The sequence below is a fragment of the Scleropages formosus genome, chromosome 3 (assembly GCF_900964775.1).
Source record: "Scleropages formosus chromosome 3, fSclFor1.1, whole genome shotgun sequence".
Lineage (NCBI taxonomy): Eukaryota > Metazoa > Chordata > Actinopteri > Osteoglossiformes > Osteoglossidae > Scleropages > Scleropages formosus.
Window position 1 is genome coordinate 25805348 of NC_041808.1, and position 23422 is coordinate 25828769.

At 44.8% G+C, this 23422-nt stretch overlaps 1 protein-coding gene across 3 annotated transcripts; it reads left to right on the forward strand.

Annotated features, from left to right (window-relative positions):
* The first annotated feature begins 13481 nt into the window (after positions 1 to 13481).
* Positions 13482 to 22904, forward strand: LOC108925976 (WW domain binding protein 1-like). 3 transcript variants are annotated; one of them, XM_018738378.2, is made up of 5 exons: positions 13482 to 13833; positions 16742 to 16786; positions 16957 to 17086; positions 17695 to 17895; positions 18888 to 22904. In XM_018738378.2, exons 1-5 carry the CDS (start codon positions 13783 to 13785, stop codon positions 19703 to 19705), a joined length of 1245 nt encoding a protein of 414 aa, XP_018593894.1. In that variant the 5' UTR covers positions 13482 to 13782; the 3' UTR covers positions 19706 to 22904. The 3 variants fall into 3 exon arrangements, with proteins under 3 accessions (XP_018593894.1, XP_018593895.1, XP_018593896.1); XM_018738379.2 differs by having other exon boundaries at positions 17695 to 17859; XM_018738380.2 differs by lacking the exon at positions 13482 to 13833 and adding an exon at positions 16098 to 16595.
* The last annotated feature ends 518 nt before the right edge of the window (positions 22905 to 23422 follow it).

The window sequence follows — 23422 nt, forward strand, 5'->3', positions numbered from 1 at the left end:
TTTTTCTTTTCTTTTTTTTTGTTTTTCTGCTTCATGTTTGGCACTGATTGGCCTGCGCAGCCACAAATTCTGCAATATTTCAGTGTGAGTTTTGTGCATGCAGTGGTCGATGGCGTGTACCATACTGGGTCGCTCGCTATTAAAAGTAGTTCCACTTGTGTGAGGAGTGAATACACTTGAGTGCACTGCTGGCTTGACATTTGTGGGACTGGAAATTTGGCCATTGCCTCTGTAGTGATGCTCCTGCCACCCAAGAACCATTATTTTTCGTTATATTCTCAATAAACACAGGAGAGTTGGCATAGCGGGCTTGACTGGGTCGGTCTGGGGTTCGAGTCCCGCTTGGGGTGCCATCTGACAGACTGGTGTCCCATCCTGGGTGTGTCCCCTCCCCCTGCACCCCGCGTTGCTGGGCTAGGCTCCGGCTCGCCGTGACCCCGCTCGGGACAAGCAGTTTCATGCTGCGCGAGTGTGATTTTCAGACAGGTTCCGAAGGAGACCGATCCCATTTTAAGAAGTGAGCAGAATTTTATGCGTTTCAACACACACACACACACACACACACACACACACATTTTCAGAACCGCTTGTCCCATACGGGGTCACAGGGAACCGGAGCCTAACCCAGCAACTCAGGGCGTAAGGCCGGAGGGGGAGGGGACACACCCAGGACGGGATGCCAGTCCGTCGCAAGGCACCCCAAGCGGGACTCAAACCCCAGACCCACTGGAGAGCAGGACTGTGGTCCAACCCACTGCGCCACCGCACCCCCTACGCGTTTCAACACTTAGTTTTTTTTTTCTCTCCAAACCGTGTATTGTTGGCATTAATAGAATCTTATGAAAGTCTTGCGCTTGCTGATGCATAGCTGTGTATATCAATGATAAACATGATGTAAGTGCTCGGCTTCATTAAAATAATTCTGGCTTTCAGTGCTTTCAAAAGTAAATTAATTCAGAGTTTGGGTATCACCTAAAGGGCATGTGCTGTTATTGTTCTCCGCTGAAATAGATCAAAAGGATTCAGAAACTTTAAAAATGAGCTGGGAAATACAACCGAAACCAAGCCGATGTCACAGCGAAACCGCTGCGCAGAAAACAATATCTGTTATGCTTTTTGAAAAATATCTTTCATTTTATTTTATTTTTTAAGAAGAGATAAGACGTGTGGGAAGATGTTTTCAGAAGCAGTGCACTGGCAGATAAATTATACTCGCAGAGATCGCCATTTTTCCGAACAGATAGGGAAAGGTTCTTTCGACCAAATGCGAAGGATTGCTTTTGATCATAAAACTTGATTAATTATCGGTCTAATATGATGACGGATCATCGGATTCCACTGTACCAGAATGGGCCTCAAAGAAAGTAAGCGACATTAAGACGGTTTCCGCCGAAAATGCCGAAATGATTCGGGTAGCTGGGCATGCCCCACCTATTCCGTGTCAATGACAAAACATATCCTGTTTCGCAGCCAAAATTAACATGCGTCCACTGCGGCTAATGAGCTTCCTCCCTGTGGATTCCATCAGAAAGCAAGTGACATGTTTATAGTCATATGGCCTGTATTCATTTCTTCCAGTTTCACCCTGATGTGGTTAAAACTAATAATACGTTGTACTTTCTAAACAGTCTCATGAAATTCAACACTTTTTAAAACATGGAAATGAGCTAAGAATTTATTATGGGGTGGGGGGGGGCAATTGGTAAGGCGAGTTACTTATGTTCTTCAACTACAGGTGTTTTTCGACTTACGATAGTTTGACTTACGATTTTTCGATCTTACGATGGTGAGCTGGCGATAGACATTTGGTTAGAAACCGTACTTCGAATTTTGCATTTTGATTTTTCCCAGGCAAACGATATGCAGTGAAATACTCTCTCACAATGGTGGGCAGCGGCAGGGATCCGCATCTCCCAGTCTGCCACGCGGTTGTGTTTTGTGTACCTATAATGTCACAGAAACGCCCATCTGTGTCTCCTGCTACTGGTGAGAAGAAGAGGAGGGCAATTAATCTTGAGGAGAAACTCAAGATAACTGTCCAGCATTAAGGCAGCAAGGTTGTAATGGCCATCGCACGTATGCTAGGCTATGATGTTCGGTAGGTTTGCTGTATTAAATTTCATTTTCAAGGTACGATATTTTCCACTTATGATGGGTTTCGCTAAACGTAACCCCATCATAAGTCAGGGACCACCTGTACTGTATCACAAGCCGGCAGCCGATGTAGCGGTTCAAGCTGTTGTCTTGTATTCGAAGGACGCTACTTTAAACATCGTTTGGTGTTAGATGTTGCAGGTTCGACACTGTTAGAGTGTAGTTGCAGTGTGTGTTCTTCTGAGGCTCTGGAATTGTAACCAGTACCTCATGTGTGTATTAGATGTTGACCCCCTGCAGACTCCTGGTGAGAAAAGGCTGAGTCAGTGGGCTTTCATATCCTCAGAATGGTTCTTAGATTCCAAGTGATTTCTGTTGCCTTATAGTCAAAGGCTCCAGGTTCAAATCCTACCTCCTGCTGTAGTAGCCTTACTCAAACCCTGAACACACACACACTCACACAATGTCTACAACTGCTTGTCCTGAGTGGGATCGCGACAAATCAGAGCCTGACCCGGCAACACAGGATGCAAGGCTGAGGGGGAGGGGACACACCCAAGACGGGGCGCTAGTCCACCGCAAGGCACCCCACGCAGGACTCAAACCCCAGACCCACCACACAGCAAGCCCCGGCCAAATTTGCTATGCCACCACATCCCCCTTCAGACCCTCACCTGAAACACTAAAATTTATCCAGCTGTAAGAAAAAGAAAATCAGTGCAAAAAGCTTAACATTGAAAGATGTTTTGGAGAAAAGTGCAAGATTAAAACATTTATTATCACCTCAGTACTTAAAGGTGTGTTTTTTGTGCCTCAAAATAAGTAGCTCTACTTTTAGATGAGTTTCATTTTGACTTTGATAGGCAATATGCTAACGGTGAGATAGCCGAGCTATGACTCAAGGAGAAGTTAAGGTTCTCTTCACGTAATAGCTGTGATGTACGTCTATGTTTGTCCAGTTTTCTGGGACTATTACAGCATTGGATTATTGCAATAGGTAACTTTCTCTAGCAAAGTATTTATGTTCCTTTCATTCAGTGCAAATCTCACACATGACTTACTACAGTGTAAAGCATAACTTCTTTCTTTTTTTTATATGCTTCTGGAATGCCTTTTATTGGTGTATGCATGTTTACAAAGCAACGTTTAAAGGGTTAGGCACTTTGCTTTCGGACGAAGTGGGACATTCTGCTAACAAGCCCGACAGTAAATGACACTTTAGTGGTCATTAAAAGGTTTTTTGTCCCTAGTGCAGCTGAAGTGAGGAGCCCCCATAATGAGCACCAAGTGTCTGCTTTCTCTCGGCTCTGAGCAGCATCATTTTGTTTCCCACATAATCAGGATTATATCCACTTCTGTCCACTGATCCTGAAACACCCTAACATCATAGCAAGTGGAATTACACACGAATTACAATTCACCCCCCCCCCCCCCCCAGAATCCAGGACACATTACTTTTTTGTTACAACACTTTACACACTCTCAGTTTCACTCTTCTCTCGTTCACTTTAACTACGATGAACATGAGACAAATTCATAACCTGGCTGCTATGATATTTGAAATTTTAATTTTGATTAGTTTGAGGAAAAAGTGTGATCTTGACCAGTTTTTTACGTTTCCATTGATTTATTTAGCAGATGCTTTTCCAGAAAGCAACTTCCAGTTAACTATATGCAGTTTTATCAGCCCACACACCTTATTCACCCTGGTGACTTACACTGCTAGATACACTACTTACAATGGGTCACTCATCCATACATCAGTGGAACACACTCTATCACTCACACACTATGGGGGAATGGGTTTTTTCAGGTATATCTGGGTATTGGATCCATCCCTTTAGTAACACTTCACTAAGACTCACCTTAATATACAATATACAGTAGTGTCTATGTGAAACATGTAGATTCTGCAAAGCTCAGGTTTTCCACTTCTGCTGTAAAACCTGGTTAATGGTATAAAGTGATGTTAAGTGGTACAAAGTGGTGTAAAGGCCCAATTTTCATGGCACGGCGGTACAGTGAGTAGTGCTGCTGTCTCCCAGTACCTGGTTGGTGCGAGTGGACATGGGTTCAATCCCCACTCAGTCTGTGTGGATTTTACATGTTCTCCCCAGACCTGTGTGGGTTTCCTTCCACAATCCAAAGACATGCTGTTCAGGTTCCCCTGTAGTGAGAGAGTGTGTTCCACTGATGTATGGATGAGTGACCCATCGTAAGTAGTGTATCTAGCAGTGTAAGTCACCTTGGTGAATAAGGTGTGTGGGCTCATAACACTACACAGTATTCACTGGAAGTCGCGTTGGAGAAAAGTAAATGAAATAATGTAAAGGTACGTTTGGAGGTGAGACCTTTGCTTCTCTAAGTCACACCCCATCAACCGCAGCTGTAGCACACTGAGCTCTGTACGTCATGCTGACAGTACATGGAAAACCCTGTAAGGGGTCTGAGCATGCATGGGTGTGTAACGGATGACGCACAGGAACGGCACGTTGAGCCACCTGACGTCATAAGTCTGCAGTGCTGCGTCAGCAGTGATTAGCAAATCAATTTATGGCCACAGTGATTTTAAAACCAAACCGCTTCAAAACTGATGAAAAATAGTATACGCAAATATTTGGGTGTCATGCACTTTATTGAATATCAAGCTTATGTTTTTAACACATTTTCATTCAGCCAATTTCATGAAGCCAAGACGGTAAACATCAAAATGTGAAGATGGAGTATTGAGAGTTGTTTCATTTATCGCAACATCTGATTGAAAATTTCGTGTTGCATCTGAAGGTTATTTTCAAACATCAGTTGTTGAAGCTGTGACTTTCATAATGATACAAGTTCTAGCCACCTACTCATGTAGATATGTGTATATATGTGCGTCACAAAGCGCAAGCAAGATGTCAAACTACCATCAAACACCGCAAATGCGGCAAACACGTATGAACCTATCTGGGAGGCTTCATTCTATTTGTTCATTTCTGTTTGTAAGGAATTGAAATATGCTGGTCTGGTTCAATACTTGTTTCGCAGGATGACCATAATATTGCATTTGTTAATGGACTGTTATATAATTTTATTTAGCTCGACACTTGATTTATCTTTTGACTATTTCAATGTAGATGTGTGCATTATATTGTTGCGTTAGTTTGAATGAATTTATAAGTCAGTATGACTTTATTGTTCCTGAACTTTTTTTTATGGAAAATTGAACAAATTTACTTAAAATCTATCTATCTATCTATCTATCTATCTATCTATCTATCTATCTATGTGTGTGTGTGCACCCATTTGTATTTCTCTATATAAACTATATGTATAACATTTACTTAGGTGACAGTTCTCCTCTACTGCATATCTAATTCTTGTTGTCACGGCAGAAAAGTGGTCACCTGAAGAGCAGGCCTGACCAGGGTACAGTAAGAAATGAAAGCTCAGCAGTTCTCAGCTGTCAATTTGAGGACCTGCGAGGGCTAAAGTACACGGTACAGTCGTTGCACAACCATGTGGCCATGGTAACTGCCTGCTTAAGTCTGTAGACTAAACCGAAGCCTTCCACAGTATGCATTCTCAGAGTGTACATTTAACTGACACCTTTACACAGCATGAATTACAACGTTTGTTACGCTGCACTGAACTCCGGTCCAGTCATTTGCAGATCTGTACACCAGATCAATGACAATCACTTCTTTGGACTGCGAAAGGAAATTCCAGCAAACATGAGGAGAACACGCAAACTCCTCACAGGCTGAGCTGGATTCGGCACTGCAAGGCGGTTATCAAACAGAAGAAATTCTCCCAGAAGTTGCATTCAGACGATTTAGTATCAACGCACGGGATTTAGAGGAGACACGCTGAGCCAGTTCCATGTGAGACATGTTTCCGTATTCGTGCGTACATTTTACACGTGCCCATCTGTGTGTTTTGGCATCTGGTGCGTACAGCATCCCAGTGTGTACGGCATATGCTCTCTGTCACAGGCATACTCGGCTCTGGGATTAAGAGGGGGCAGCGGGAATGCCAGTCGCAGCCGAGCCGTGTAATTACGGCAGTAATGTCCCAGGGTGGGGCCATTATGCGTGTTCATCGGGGCAGAGGGGCGAGTGCATGTGACGCGCACAGCTGTGAAGGACAGGTCCGAGCGGCCCTTTTAGGCTCTTAGCGGTCTTTCGTTGGATGTCCCCTCCGGGCGCTCCCTGCAGCCGGGCCCGGTTGGCAGTGAGTCCACGCCAACTCACGGTCAGCTTTTTGGCCGCTCCTGTCCAGCAGGATGGATGCCGTGGAGCCCCATGGCCTTTCGATGCTGATGTCCACCAGGGCAGGTCCACAGGAATGAAGGGAGCTCTGGAAGAGGAGACGGACAGGCGATTGCCCTCCAGGTTGGATGTTTCTGCTGCTGTAGCTTGTTGAGGCTCTTTAGATCAGGAGATCTTAACCTGGGCTCTGCGAATGGGCTTCAAGGGCTCCGTGAAGCATATGTTTCCTTTGAAAATAGTAATGAATCCCTATGTATAACTGAGCTAGGTACTTACTCTGAATTGATACTGTAAAATTACCCAGCTGTATAAATGGGCAAATATGTGAAAGTAGAATAGCACTGTAAATCACTCTGGAGGAAAGCATCAGCTAAATGAAAGAATGTAAATGTATTACTAATCGATAGTATTTGAATGTAACATGCCGGGGTGGGCTGAGGGGGGGGGCGGAGCCCGGGATGGAACAACAGCAACTGAGTCTATTCAAGACCTCTCGGACCAGTGAGAGAGAGAGAGCGCGTGAGAAACTGACGCCGGAGACGACGCCGAGGCGTCAGAGAGCACGAGCTTGCACGGATCCCCAACTCCAACCACGGACCCTCATCCCGAGCACCCCCTCCGTTCCTTTGTGCACTGACGCACCTGCCCTTGAATAAAACCCCTCCTCTCGATCACTCCACGTGATCGTCTCGACCCTTTTTGTTGCGTTGAACTCCATGGCAATAAATCTGTGAAATATTTTCTCTGAATTTATACGTGGGCATTTTTCTGCAGAGGGGGGACCTCAGCTTTGCTCGGATTTTTAAAGGGCTTCATGGCCTAAGAATAGTTAAGGAACAGTTACGAACCGTTGCACTGGACACGTCTGTGCAGAAAAAAAGCAATGGCATCGAGTCGCATTCGAATCAGAACAGCAGGCGGCGTAGCGGTTAGAGCTGTTCCTCCGTTACTCATAGGACACAAAGAGGTAAATCAGCGTGAGTAGTTCAACGCTGTATGTCGCTTTGGAGAGCAGCTTCACTAAAGTATTGACCGGACAGCTGTTGAGACGCGTATTCTCTGACGACGAAACGTTTGCTCTCTTTGTGTGGGAAGCGAGAGAAGGAAACAAAGAGATAAAGAAGCAGCGAGCGGCAGCTTCGCACGCACGTGGACACGCACAGCAGTCGCAAAAGGCAAAGTTTCACCGAAGCCGAGAGCTTTTCTTAGCTTTTTGCGGTTACCCGGAGTATCATCACAGTGGCAGGCGTGGTATAAACCAGCCACACATCCAACTGTTTTTAAAGGCTTTTTTTTTTTGCCGACTCACCGCTTTGAGGAGCAGAGGGCAAGGAGCGGGCCCCGAGCACGCGGCTCGAGCACAGCGCCATCGCGCACACGTCGGCCGCGCTCACGCAGCTGTTTCTCATTGGGAAGCGCTGACCTACATTTGAGCTGCTTATCTTTGAGCCCCGCGGCAGATGCCGACCACCGGGCCAGAGAAGGGGAAACTCGACCGCGTGGACCGGGGGAGCGGTTCCGCGCATTTTCACGCGAGAGAGATAGAAAAAAATATACAGTCACTCAGAAGACTTTTCGCAGCCAGTCATTGGATTTTTCCTCCCTATATTTGGCCAGTTATCCTGAATCGTCTGTCACTTGTTCTGCATTTTGCTCTCAGCTGACGAGGAACTGCTGGGTCTCAGTGGGTGTATCTTTTGTACAGCCCCAGTGAAAATTGCTATGAAAGCATGTGAAGTGTAGGGGAGTGGAGTCTTGTAATGACCCGACTCACAGGCCATTCCTTCCTCACGCTTTTATTAATTTTTTTTTTTTTTTTTTTTTTTCGCTGCAGTCGATGCTTGGCATGTTTCCTGGCTGGGGAAGCCAGAAGAGAGGTCTTCTATTGAGAAAACATTCTCAGGGGCTCTTAAAACTTTATTTTTGCAGAGATACAGTTTGGCAGAAACCAATACTGCATCATTCTTTCCAACGTATATAAAAAAGGTTATGACAAGCGAACGAGTAAACCCTGTGATGAATGTGAAACTTTCACCTTTAGGAAAAAAAATAAAAGAGAATCAGAAACAAGGCCGAAGTGAAACGGTTACTGGAGAGTAACTAGAAACTGTCGGAATGTAATTACATTCATCGCAATCTTTTTTTTTTTTTTATTCATCTGCAGATGTGCATTTGCATTCATTCTTTCAGCTGGTACTTTTCTCCAAAGCAGCTTACAATGTGGTACCAAAGGGTCCTAAAAAGAGTAGCCTGAGTGATGAGAAGGCCTTTGTGAAAAAGATTATGTTAGGAAAACAATCTAAGTTTATTATGATAGAGAGGAACATCCAGAGTTTAATTCTCAGTCATTTTGTGCTGAGAATAATAACATAGTTATTAACCTCACCGACACTTCTCCCCAGAGCAACTTATACTTCTTTAGAAAGCTGGGTAATTTTTACTGGGGAAGCTCAGGGGAAGCACCTTGTTCAGGGGTACTACAGGAGGAGGTGGGTTTCAAACCTGGATCTTAGGAGTCCCAAGGCTGCAGCGCTAGCCACTATACCACCTGCTGCACTTGCACTGACTTCCTACTAAAATTCTAAAAGCAGTACTGACATTTGCAATCAGTCTTGACTTTGGTGACTGCAGCAATAAATAAAAAGCTAAATCTTTATTTGACACGCAACACATTTTATTGCACCTATGACCAATTAAAATGACGGGCACGGAATTACATTTGTTAAATTAGCGCGGGGACGTTTAACCGCCGCATGCCATAAAGCCTTGAAAGACGAACTGGCACAGTCACGCACGCCTCGCTTTCGCACGTGGCACGCAGCCGGGTGTTTTCCTCCGCGCTTGCTGGGTCTGAGGTGAGCCGTGCCCACACATTTCCTCAGATGCAGGCAGGCCATGCTGTGCAACCCGCCGGCCAGCCCTGTGTACAGGGGGCAGGGTGCTCAGCTGTAGAAGAGCAAGGCATGTAGCACTGTGTGTGTGTGTGTGTGTGTGTGTGAGAGAGAGGGAAGCTTTCATGATCGCGCTGGTCTTTGGCCACCCACACACAGGCAAAAAAAAAACAAAAAAACACATGTTTGTTCAGTTTCGTTATCAATAAACTGCTCTCTCAGACTAACGCGGCACTAACCGCATCTGCACTCAACCTTTACAGGGCACATTGCTTTTCTCATGTCTTGCAATGATCGTCGTGCATCTTCTACCCGTTCCTGTCAGTCGAGGGAGGAACGCAGCCGGGTTACTGCGCTGCCTCAACGTTTGTGTCTTTGAAACTCGGCATGGTTGCGCTTCCTTTCTATTAATCTGTTTTTTATCGCGACCAGTCAGCCAGCTGAGTGACACACCGCTATTCAAAGGCTCTGTAATAAAGCGGGGCTATTTCCAGAGGATTACAGTAGCGTAAATACAGTAATGGGCTTGAATGCTGCGCGGTGTGTTCGACATGCTGACACCTGTGTGATGCCCCCCGCCTCGCTGCGCCGGGTTCAATGTGTCTCATTCGATTACTCGGTGAAAAAGTGTGCTCATCAACTCTGCTTTTCTTGGCTGTTGGCTTTTCAGGGGTGCACAAGCCGCAGGATGTGTGCGAGTCAGCAGTACGGCACCGTCCGAAGCCGCACCCGGGGCCAGGAAGGTCACGGATCCATTCTGCTCCTCCTGAGCTCCCGGGAGGCCAGCGCCCATTGTGTCCGTGCTCACCGTGCCTCATTTCCCGCCTCTCTGGCAACAGCGCAGCTGTGTAAATGGGTGAAAGTTTGAAAAACTGGCAGCTGCATTATTCTCTTCGGGCACAAAAGAATCTGCAGAGCAGATAGATACTGGGATTGTAAGTATGAATCGGACTCTGTGTTCACGGCACGGACTGCTTTGCAAAGTTAACGTACACATTGCGACTCCGTCCTATAACTTTCAAGGATTGTGAATGATCTGTGTGCATTTTAGGTCAAGGAAATTTGCATGTGAGATGTTCCGAATGAGAGCTCCAGAGATACGGCTCCATGGCGTACTGTATATTAATATAATAAGAGAGCCGCGTTTGCCAGACTTAGCCTGCGAGCCGCTCCAGAGGCCCCCCGTGCTTCGTTCCTGCTGAGCAGGCTCTTTTATGAATCATGAGTAATTTTTTTTTCCTCCAAATAAACACTTCCTGTGCTCTTGGTCCAGATGAAAATCTGGTCCAGCATCTGACTGTTAATTTATAACAGCCTCCAAAAAAAACAGGAGGGTTTTTAAAATAAAAAAAAAAAAAAAAAAAGAAAAAACCTGCATTCCCCTTGTTGTGCATATTTGGTTTAGCAACAAAAGCGAAGCCCAAACAACTTCTCACCACACGAGACATAACAGTGGAAATATTACGTGTCTGTTTTCCACTCTTCTTTAGCCTGCTGCTGCATCTCATTGGTGGACAGTTGAAGATCTTGATGCGCAAGAAGGCTGCAGTGTATTTCCTAATAAATTCTAGCACTGCACAATTATCTAGGGGAGCCGAGGAACACAGTGTTTTTATTCAATGTCATGTTGCACTTATTACAATGCTTTAAAAAGGGTGTTAAAATGGACAACACTACAGTTTTGTATCTGGGTATGTCCTTGGGAAGAAGGCAGCTTGTACAGGTGCTGTGAATGTAGAACAGCTAAGTGGGACAGTAGATGCAACTCATAACTGACAGTCTTGAAGAGAACTGTACCAGTGGAAGAGCAGTGCCATTTACATTACATTTAAATTTATTCATTCAACTGACACTTTTCTCCAAAGCAACTAGCAAAGTTAAGCTGTTTGGAATGAGTTTTACATTTATATAGCATGGTAATTTTTATTGCATCGGTTCAAGGTGAGTACCTTGATCAAGGGTACTGGTAGAGGAGGTGGGATGCAAATCCATGTTCTTAGAACCAAAAAGTAGCTCCAACCCCAAATGGTGCCTCCTTAGCTTTTCTCCTCTCAGTCTATCAGAGATTTTGCATGTCCATCAAAAAAAAAATAAAAAACAAGCCTCTGCTTCTTGGTAATTTCCCATTTCGTTCTGAGAAAATCCAACGCGTCTGTGTGTGCAGTGTACCGTTCAACACAACTGTCGCATCAACGGCCGCCAAGCTTCTCCACATCTTCTTTCCCTTCCAGAATGACATCACACCCAGCCCATGACTGTCGTGTGACCGAGCTTCCAAACAACTGCCTAGCAACGCTGTTGTAGCAACAGAGGTTTTATGAGTTCTTCAGCCAGGAGAAAGAGAAGTTGCTGTGTAATCCTGCTGTGGACCGGACTTTTCATTTGATTCCGTCATCTTGAATCTCAACCCTTTCCACTGTATTCTGCATCCACAGCAGGCTCACGTTTGGCACTCCCTAGACCTGAAAAGACAGAATGCGGAGAACAATCGCTTATGCTGTGTGGTCTGTGGGACATGGCGATGGGGTCGTGGGCTGACCAAAGATGCCACATCTGAGACTGGAGTTCACCCTAGGTGAACGTTGTACCTACGAAACACAGCAGATCTCTTTAAACGCTTTGCTGTAATGCAGACGCCTTGTTTCAGGCTATATCGACTTTGTTGGTACAATGCTTTTGTTACATGAGGCTTCACAGATTAAAAAATCCGTTTGCACTGAAGAAGCATATTGCAGCAAATAAGAGAGAAATGATGATGTTGAGCTCCGTTGTGTGATAATAATAGCAGAGATTACACTTTAGTTAGGGAGACAGCTAGGAGAGTAGCAGTTAGTGTTACTGCCTTTGGATCCAAAGGTTGTAGGTTTGATTTCCACCTCTGGTTATGGTACCCTTACCCTAAACTGTCCACGTGTGTAAACAGATAGATAATTTTCAGTTGCTTTGGAGGAAAGTGTCAGCTAAATGAATAAGTGCAGATGTTGTTATCTATAGACAGCTGCATGATCCCTCCCTTGCAATGTTTAAGTCATTCTAATCCCTTCTCCCATAACTCCTGTATATACTGCTTTTGTACATACCTCCTCGGAGCGATTTTGTTCATATTTTTCAGTCCTCCAATTCCTGCATAGTTATCACACCCCTGTATTACAGAATGACACAAAGGGGGTTGGGTAAAGGGTACCGCTAACGAAACTGCTGTTATAATTCACACATTGGTTGTAGCAATTTCTCGAGTGAAAGTACAATGAGCATGTTTGTAAATGAGATCTAGGTTGTACAGTGCAATGCGGCAGTGAATCATCTCCTCTTTGTTGTCATCGTCAACACGTTACAAACTCATTCATGGTTTTTAGCACACTGTGAGCTTGTTCTTCTACATTAGGCGTTAACCTCTCCTGGTCAACACTGACAGATGTTGCTGCTTCCAGGTGAACTGGATACTCTAAATTGCCTGTAGTGTATGTATGTGGGAGTCCGTGTGTGATTGTCTTGTGATCGACTGGCATCTTGCCAGGGTGTACCCTGCCTCACATCCTATTCTTCTGGGGCACATTCTGGACTCCCAGGACCTTGCATGCGATAAGTCATTGCTGACAGTGAATGAATTAATTAAAATTAAATTTGTTAAAAATGTAAAAATTTCAAGGGGCATGGTGGCGCAGTGGGTCGGACCGGGTCCTGCTCTCCGATAGGTCTGGGGTTCAAGTCCCACTTGCGGTGCCTTGAAACAGACTGGCGTCCTGTCCTGGGTGTGTTGCCGGGTTAGGCTCCAGCTCTACGCGACCCCACATGGGACAAGCAGTTCAGACAGTGTGTGTGTGTGTGTGTGTGTGGTGTAATAAATTAATATAATTTTATATAATACAAATTTCTAAAAAAAAAAAAATCCTATTTGTTTTTACTTTTTCTAATTTTAAGGACAGCAAGGGGCTTAATAAGGAAGAATAGCAATATATTTTTAGTTTGCATGCATAGACAGCATGAGCTATCAGTAATTCTGCAGGTGCTCTAATTCAAACATTGTGCAGGAAAGTTCGAAACCTCAACGCATTACACGCGTATTGGTCAAGATTCTAGAGCAAAAAAAAGTAGAGCCAATCAGAATAATGCAACTACTCAGCGCCGATCATTCGTAACACCTCTGGAGAAGCTTATTGGTCCATATTGGCAGTCCTTCCACTTCAGAACCAATCAGTGCCGTGCGTTGACTCAGCGCTGATAATTCAGAACTCCGCTAACACGATATCGAGAGGCCGTAGAAAATGTTTTTTTGTGTGGAGGTGCGCAGTATAGGTGTCATATTTGGACTTTGCAATGGTATTCTTGGTGGAATTCGGTCGCTTCGGAGGGATGATTCCCTGGGCTTGCAGCAGGACTGACAGGACATCGGGCTTGGAGAAGGAAATGGCGGATGGATGGGTTTGGAGCTGCTGGAGACAGGAGAGATGGCAGCGAGCAGTACTACTACTGAGATATAGCATGCAATCAATGCAATCATAAAAAACATTTATTATTATTTTGCATATGAACTTTTTATTATTGTCATGGATTACAAAAAAGGAATGGCGTATTGCTGGTTTGATCCTCCTCTGGAGGTAAATAGTTATTTGTTGTTTTTATTATGCAATTATGTCTACTATATTATTATATTAGGCTCTTAGAATCTAGTAGTTGCGCAACACAACAGGCAGTCATATTTTAACGCGTCTTCATCAACATATTACTATTTTGCTGTGGGCAGCTTTAAATAACCAGTATGGGATAATAATGACGAGCTGCAACATGATTTTCTCGGGAATTTGCGATTGCATTTGAATTGTGGAATTATTACCCGTTACTTGTAAGAATTGTTTCATTTTTCTGGAATCAGGATGACATCCCCTCCCCGTCTCTCACGTCAAAAAACGTTTTTTTTTTTTCACCAAATTATATTATGATTCCCATTTATTCTCTTTCCGTATTTGGCTTTTGTTACTCGACTGAACTGTGGATCATGATGATGTAGCAGATTTTGCGCCTCTTCTCTTCTTCACAGAAACCGGAACCATAAGTTCCAACTTCAACCAGATCTAGTTATGAGTCATGAAAATGATGGAAATGTCCCAAAATTTCTGGCTCGAGCTCCGTCCGCGTTTCTGTAAACGGCTACATCATGGGCTGCTTGACAGGTTTCAGCATGATATTTTATGTACAGCATGTGCAAAATGAGCATTTTCATGTTTTTACACATCACATCACATTTTGGTCACATTGCTATATATTCTGTAAAAATGTAACGGAAAAGTAATATATCACATATACTACAGGATAAAGCAGTGCTTTATTACTGCTTTCATTTTGCTCACTTTAACTTTTTTGTTTTTGACCTTATAACTTATGGCATAGAGATGTTTCCAGTAAACAGATTAATCTGGAATGTTTCCACCACTTAGTTAATATGGACCAACAGCTTTCATTTAGTTCTTCTTTCGGCAAAGCTCAGTGACGTAGGATCTAAGGCTCCCGGTCGGGTTTCCTTTTTAGGCATTTGCAAGAAGAAAATAAAATTTATTCCACTACGGAATTTATCATGTGTAATGACAGCTCGGATGCAGCCTGTGGCACATCCTGTAAAGTTCTTTTCGAGGCAAAGCTATACATTTTCCACAGTGAAGGAATTTAATAATAACTGTCCCAACACACATCAGACTCAACACCTGTTTCCGAAGATGCCCCCACCGGAAGCTGACCATTGCCAGTGACAAATGTAAATACTTACACGTACATTGTCTGAACCACTTGTCCCATTCTGAGGGGGGTGCGGGGAGCCAGAGCCTAACCCCGCAACACAGGGCGTAAGGCTGGAGGGGGAGGAGACACACCCAGCACAGGACAGCAACCTGTTACAAGGCACCCCAAGCAGGACTCGAACCCCAGACCCACCAGAGAGCAGGACCCAGTCCAACCTACTGCACCACTGTGCCACCACACCCCCATCTAACTACTTTTTCCAGTAAATTAAAAATTCAGCTCTATATTATCAGAGTGCTATTTTTTTGTATGGTCAACTTCATTGAGGGCCACTCACATGCAGCTCATAGAGAGGTCAGAATCAAGTGGCAACACTCTACAGGTGTAACTTTTTTCTTCAAATTTTTTTAAATCAAGTATATATGTATGTGTTCATTTATTTTTTTTTTTGTTTTCCCAAGAAAACTCACTCACTCACTCACTGTCTGAACCACTAGTCCCGTATGGGGTCGCAGGGAGTTGGAGCCTAACCCGGTAACACAGGGCGTAAGGCCGGAGGGGGAAGGAACACACCCAGGACGGGACGCCAGTCCGTCGCAAGGCACCCCAAGAGGAACTTGAACCCCAGACCTACCAGAGAGCAGGACCTGGTCCAACCCACTCCGCCACCGTGCCACCACACCCCCCTCCAAGAAAACTGCTTGGACTTAATTTCAACTTTATTTACATTTTGTACTTCTTTGGTGTGTTCACCAAAGCGGGGTCACAGCAAGCCAGAGGCTAACCTGGCAACACAGAGTGCAAGGCTGGAGGGGGAGGGGACACACCCAGGACAGGACGCCAGTCCATTGCAGGACACCCCTAGTGAAACTCGAACCCCAGACCCACCAGAGAGCAGGCACAGGCAACGAGTATCAGATGTCAAATTCAGGAGTTCATACACACAGTTTCGGATAAATGAGGTCCATAGTCCACAAATTCCAAAAAGAAGTGCAGAACTTTCGATAACGACCAGGGATGAAATTGGTTCAAATGTGTAACACAACATTAGGTGACCATCTATGTTTTTTTGTTGCGTTATAAACAGTGCATCCGCAATTTTTTATGGAAACATGGAAAAAAAAAATGCCTTAAACGCAGTCCAAGGGTTGCAGGATTTTAGCTTCTGATTGCTGTAAATTTGTGACTCCTAGTCCTCGTTTTTGTCCATCGCTATCAAGACGTGTTGCAGCGGTTGGTGTGTGTTTTGTGTTTGCTGGAAGCTGATGCCTGCAACATGTGGCTTTGTTTTAGAGGATACACTAGAGAAATGAGCAAACACGATGACAGCATTTTTTCCAAAGACCTCACGACACGGGATGAATGAACACTTGGCTGTGCACTGTATGGAGGAGAAGAGAGGGTGGGAGTTTCTTGACCACAATGGCTGCCGCCTACAAGGGTGTCGCAGCTTCTGGAGACTTCTGTTTGGGTGTTTTGTAAAGGCTCATTGAGAGACGACTCATCTCCAAGTGCCTGCCCTGTGAGCGCTGGATGGGGACCAGAGGCAGTCACGCTGTCCACAGGGCCGCACGCAAACAATGGCGCCGTCACACTGGACGGCGGGCCGTTGAACTTGCATCATGCGGTAGCAGCAAACCGTTTTCGCCCTTGAAAAGAGACCATTGAACAAATGTTCTAGCGCGCAACGAACTGCAATGTTTCAGCTGCGCAGCTGTGCACTTCGGGAAAGCACTTGCTCAACTTTTTTCATAATTATTTTTTTAATTACAGATGATGTTTGTGTCGCCGACTCCAGCGATGGATGAAAATGAGGAGGTGAGCAAGTTGACGTAATCGCTCTCCAGATCTTTGAACGCGGCTCGGCCGATCTTGCAGTGCTTTCCGAGACCGTGTGAGGATCGGCTTCTCGCGACGGGGGATTGAAGATTGAAGTGGGGGTTGGGGTCGTGAGGACCAACGCTCTCTGGCATCCTTTGTTTTCTCAGGCCACAACCGTGCCACTCATTGGAAGCCCCAAATATTGCCCCGGAGACAACAACAAAGGGGGTTACCTGTGTGAGTCTGGGCACTGCTGTGGTGAGATGGGGTGCTGCACGTACTACTACGAACTCTGGTGTAAGTGTAACGCTGTTTAACCTCGTTTTTTTGTCTGTTGCGTCAGAATGCGTTGTGGAGAACTGTAACCGTCCTGCTAGTTGATGATTGCTTTGGAGAAACTCTTGGTACAAAGTGAGTGAGCTGCTTTGTGTGCAAAATTGTAGAAAGTTTCGCATTTAAAGATAATTTATGACATTTTATGACTTGCGAAGTTCTTACGGTTATTTTAAATCGTGACTGGTGGGAGCAACAGGTGCTGCACTGTTTGAAGAGGACCTGGGTTCAAATCCCACCTCCTACTGTGTTTCCCTTGATCAAAGTACTTACTCTGAAGTGGGAGAGTAAAAATTACCCTGCTGTAAAAGATGGGTGGATTATTGTAAGTAGCTTAACAATGTAAGTCACACTGGAGAAATATATCAGATGATGGAATAAATGCGATATCGTGAAATGTGGATATTCGTCAAGGTTAAAATTAGCTGCGAGTGTGTGTTCAACAGCTGTGAAGCTGGAACTCAAGTTAAAGCCTTGAGACAGAAATACAGAATGAGGGGCATGGGGTGGCACTGAGTGTTTGAAGTGATGGGCGATGGCAGTGCTCTTTGTTTGCTTCCCCGGTCCTTCAGGGTTCTGGCTCCTCTGGACCGTCCTCATCCTGTTCAGCTGCTGCTGCGCATACCGTCATCGGAGAGCCAAGCTGCGAATCCAGCAGCAGCATCAGCGGCAGCGGGAGATCAACCTCATGGCCTACCATGGAGCGCTCAGCCACCCAACGTCCATGTTGGATCTCAGTATGCCACCGGTTCCGTTTCACCCTGTCTTCTTCTGTTAAGCATCTTTTCTCTAATTTTACAGCCCGTTCTATGTCCATTTGTGTTTGGTCTTTGTGTCATTGTGTTAAATAATGAAAATAATTTGGATGCTTGTGGACATTGGCAGCAGTTAGTTTGGGAGATTATCATTTGTTAATCATATGTTGCAGCAGGTGATGTATTGGTCTGAGTTTGAATCCCACCTTGTGCTGTAGTACAATTAAGCAAGGTACTTTGTTGCTTACCTTGAAATGATACAGTAAAAATTGCGCAGCTGCATCAATGAATAAAGCACAGTACGTAGCTTAACAGTGTAAGTCACTTTGAAGAAAAGTGTCAGCTAAATGAACAGATGTAAATGTAAATGTTGCGTTTCTAAGAAGCAACTAATTCAGAATAACAATCTCAAGGCTTGATCACTCCCTAGGTCCTAGCAAGAGCGCTGTGCTCCTCCACCTCTAGCTGCTTTGTGGTTCCCCTTGCATGGAGTCTAAAACTGAAAGTCAGCCGACTGCCAGTTTTGACTCCGATGTTGTGGAATGAGCTCCCTCTGTCCCTCAGAGCTACTGAATCCCTTCCGCCATTCAGGAAGGGTCTGAAAATTCTTTCAGACCCACTTCTTTCCTAATCTCCTAACTGCTCCATAAACCTACATCACATCATCTGTCACAATCGCCTCTGTGTTTCTTATGAATTGTATGCACAGATACTTGTGTAACGTGCAAGGCCGAAAACAGAGCTATTAGACTTCGCTTTGACAATCAGATGTTTGTATCTAAACCTCTTCATTTGTTGTGAAATATGCTTTCTTTCATTGGGTTGTACATTTTTATGGAGAAATGCATCTGCTGCATAATAAATATAATGTATGATCCCTAATGAGGCCTTCAGTCAAAAGCATTCAAGTTAATACACGTGTCTTTAACCACTGTGCTATCTGCTGCTTGCACTCAAAGTGCTCCAGTTTCAGAAGGACGATGTAAAGATACTGAGCTTCTCTTTGGCAGGCTTCTTGTCCTCCTTCAAGCTCCCCTCCTACGAAGAGGTGGCAGCGCAGCCGAGGACGCCTCCCCCACCCTACAGCACTGTGTTTGCGCTGCATGGCAGCCGCCACTACGAACACGCCGGGCCCAGCGGCATCACGTCCTCCCAGAGCTCAGACAACTACACCAGCTGCTCCTGCGAGTCCTGCTCTACCGTCTCTCCCAGCAGCACTTCCATCTCCATGCAGGTCTCTGATGAAACCAGCAATGTTTCCACACCCGGTGAGACGGATGAGTCCCGGGTGCCGAGTGCCACCCATGCCACCCTGGCGTCCCCGCCCGAGTCTTCAACATCCACTCCTGCACTCACGCTCGCCGACCTCCTCGGAGCACTGCGGCAGCAAAGAGAGGGGGAAGTCCCTCCTGAAGAACCCTCCGAAGACGCCCCCTCCCGTAAGCCTGCCCTCTCTCCCCCCAAGCGCACGGTCTTTTCCTCCAACGTGGACTTCTTTGAGCCGGACATTGTCTCAAGCGTCGCTTCCCTGAGCGAGGATGAAGACGCCGACGAGAGCCACTTTCGCCACCGGCGGATGACCGGCGACTCGGGTATCGAGGTGTGTCGCTGCCAGGTGGAGAGCGAGGACGAGGAGGAGGAGGCAGAGCCGAGGATGAGCAAAGTGACAGGGACGGAGGACCCCGGGCCTGTCCACGACAGCGCCGACTGCTCCAACCGCACCCAGGCCGTCCAGACGGCGAAGCCGGAGGAGTGCGGCAGCCCGTGTGGTTCCACCTCAGTACCTCAAGATGGACAGGATCCCATCATTATTGTGGAGTCCATGTGAGGGCCTGAAGGACGCACCGCTGCGGTCACGACAGGGTATCGTGAGATTATCCCAAAAGGCGGTACTGTGGAATAGGTCATCGCGAGTTAAATTTCCCACGTTTCCAAATTTGACTGATGTTAAGCTCATCAAACAAAATATGGAAACAGATTACATTATCAGCTGTCGTAAATGAGGACAACTAGGAAAGATGCGATGTACTGGTTGCCCGTTTTCATCTGCGCGTTCCAGCAACACCCTTATTTTTTACGCAACCTAAAACAAAGGGAGCATCCAGAAAGGAGATGAAGGCGGCTGCAGTGCAAATGCTAATGCTCATTCTTTGTGCTCTGGAGCGGCACAAAGGACAACAGCGGCTGTGTGCGCGGCGTGAAGTCAGCATAATGAGGCGGTCACAGCCCTGCTCTGCGTAGGCCACCCGGCTGCCCCCTGCCATTTGCCCCCCACCTCCCAGTTTTCGTTTTCGTCTTGGGCCGCAAGATGGAAATTTTCTTTTATTAACACTGGTTGTCACGAGAAAGACAAAGTTTAATGCAGCCTCTTTCCTCAACAGCCTTCTGTAACAGGACCCGTCACACAGACTAGATGCACTTTGCCTAAATGCTGCTTGGATTGCTTATCTGTGATATAATTATAATGATATTATGAATGCAATAATAATAACAGTAATGTTGACAGTGACGCACAGGGTTCTTTTTGGTCTGGAACTCCAAGCCACTGCAGGATGCAATAGCGTCTGGGAGCATTCAGATCAATGGAGCAGAGAGAAAAGGTGTAGCAGATGCCTCCCATACTGTCCTGTGCTATGAAGGAACTTGGGAAGATGAATTATGAATTGCATAAAATACTTGTCAGATACGAATGAGCATAAAATTGGACGTGTATTTTGTCCATGTATGACTGGACAGTCTAATGCATCATGATATTATTTTTGTAATATATTTTGCATAATTTAAAACAAAAAAAAAAGTGTTGGTTCATCAGCAAAGTGAAACCTAAATCGAAAAAAAAAAAAAAATCACTTCGACATTTAAAATGATTTTCGGACCACTCTAAAGATTTACATTTTTTGTGGAAATGCAGAAATGGAAGGAATCGTCATATTCTTTGCACCAGCTTCCTCCCTCTTGTTAAGATCATTGATCGTTTTCCTCCGTAGTGGTTGGGTGTTGGGCCAAATGAAATACAAAGAAAAAATTTTCTATCAACATTTCTAGTGACTTGCAAGTGTATAATTAAATACAAAAAAAAAAATACTGAAATTTGTTATAAATTTGTTAAAACGTCGATATATAATGAGATTACTCTCATACATATGCTAGAAAGATATAACTGCACACAAAAGCCGAACTTGCGGACGGGCCAAGCCGCTCTTCGGCCTGTTGGACGAAGTAAACTGCTTGGCCTTGTGTAAGTCAGAGCCTGACCTCTGAGCATGAGCTGACTTACCTTGTATTGCCAGTTCACAGTTTTACCGCAGTGAAACTAAGCTCTCGTATGTTTATGCTCTGTGGCTCGACAGGAACCTGAAGCCGTGTCTTCTCTGCTGAACGTGTGGCAGTTCACCAATCAAGGCACACGGGCAAGTTCACTTATCAAGAATGACTATGCACTTTTATCCAAAGCAACTTACCACGGAAATATGGGCACGCAGTTCGTTCATTTACTTAGCCACACATTTTACTGACGTAGGTCCACTTTAAGTAGCTCTCTGAAAAATGTAAGAACCCAACCCCTACTGGGACGGGCCCCGGCAGCCTCTCGGTCGCAAGTCCAAGTCTTTTACTACTACTAGTGAGCTGTCGCTGAGCGGTGGGTTGGTGCTGAACGGGGTGCCCCGTGGTGCCACGAACTTCTGACTGACGCGCTGTCTTGTTTCCGGCGATCGATGCTGCTGCACCCTCGACCGTTTCGTTGGACGATTATTTTGGCCCCGCCCTCAGAATCATTGCTGCCGGTGCTTTACCTCTTAAAACTGTTATTTCTTCTATACACGGTACAGTGCGAGATACGCGCTGTTCAACGCTCTTACGTGGCAGCTGATATGAGTGCGTCTCATTTCCGTGTGTTCACTGTGCGACAACGTATGACCGGCGGAGTATGTTTAACATTGTCACGCAGGAACGGTGGGAACACGTACGCGGGGATTATGGGAAAAGGGGAGTCAAAGCTACCTGCTGCAGTGACCCCCGCTCCGACTACTCCGAACCTGCTACTTTAGCTCCTGGCCACTGGAGACCCTTCAAATCATATGGTGGAGTGAAAGGGCCTTGGAGTTTGACCCCTGGTCAAGAAACTTACCCTGAAGCGATACAGTAAAAATGACTCTGCCGTATGAATGGGTGAAGAACTGTCAGAAGTTTAACACTGTAAGACGCTTTGGCGAAACGCATCAGCTAAATGAATAAATGTAAATGCAGGCTGTGTTATTGATGTAAATCAGTCATCGGTTGTGATACAATACAAGACGTGTAGCATTGTGGCTCTTGAGAACCGGGCGTCCCCACCCCTGGTGTCCACCCACATTTTCCTGTGAAAGGATGCGAAGAACGTGCGAAATTTTTAACGCAAAAGCTGCTGACAAACTATGCTTACGCTGTCTGTCCACGTGAGTATGTTATCTCACTTCGGTTTTTGTGCCACTGAAACTCCTCTTCTGTCTTTTGTAAATCTCAACCTGAGACGAAATATGCATTATGCTACAGCTGTGGTTCCCAGTGATGAAATATTACACTCGACATTACAGTAAAATAAAAAAAGTGCATTATTTTTTTCCGTCAGCCTTTAAATTAATGTTATTTATATGCCATAACCGCCCCCCCCTACACAGATACATGCGTTACAAATAACATAATGTCTACAGTGGAGTGATCAGTTACAAACTGACTGTGTGTACTTCCTTTATTTACAGACCTGTATTTATGCAGTAAGTGTCTTTAATAAAATTTAGTCCAGCAAAACGAGCACTTCTAGAAGCTGTTTCAGTGCTAGATAGACTGCAGACATTTAAACAAAAAATGTTCACGCTAGCGCTCATCCGTTAAAACTACGGCTGTATGTATACATACATTGTTATATATATTTATACTTGAATCAGTATGGAAAGACAGTTATGTGCAGTTTTACTTTGTATGTATGTTGGATTACTAGTTGTCCAGTGTATGAGATCTCTGCCAGCTTTTGTTTCTCTAAAACTGTTTAAATATAGCATACATTTAAGACATGTATTTATTTTTTGTAAATTAATTGTAAACCATAAGTATATTTTAACAATTTTACACTTTATTAAAAAAAAAAAAAAAAAAAAAAAAACCATGGAATATAATTTTTTGGTAAAATTAGAAACTAAATTCATGCAAAAGGATCACATTATTTTTTTCCTTTGAAAAACTCAGCTTTGCACATTTTTTTTTTCAGTCCCCATAATGTGTGTTTCCGTGAGACTCAGTAAATTATGTACGAATAAACTTGCTTTTTTCAGTTTTCTTGAAAGAATGCTTTGGATCCACATTTTTAAGAAGCATGCATGTACAAGGGACATCTAAGTCTTTTTTACTCTTGTGTCATTAGGACATTGAAGTACTGTTGGCGTGTAATGTTTTGACACTGTTAAATGATATACAATTTATCTGGTGTGTAATTAATATAATATGATGTGATGAATGTGAGAAGACTGGTCTTCTATATACCGTGACCATATGTCATGCATGGCGATAT

Coding starts and splice junctions, on each gene's coding strand:
- LOC108925976 (XM_018738378.2), top strand. CDS start 13,783: ATGGATTACAAAAAAGGAATGGCGTATTGCTGGTTTGATCCTCCTCTG. Junction 13,834..16,741: donor GGTTTGATCCTCCTCTGGAG/GTAAATAGTTAT, acceptor TTTTAATTACAG/ATGATGTTTGTGTCGCCGAC. Junction 17,896..18,887: donor GTTTCACCCTGTCTTCTTCT/GTTAAGCATCTT, acceptor TCTCTTTGGCAG/GCTTCTTGTCCTCCTTCAAG.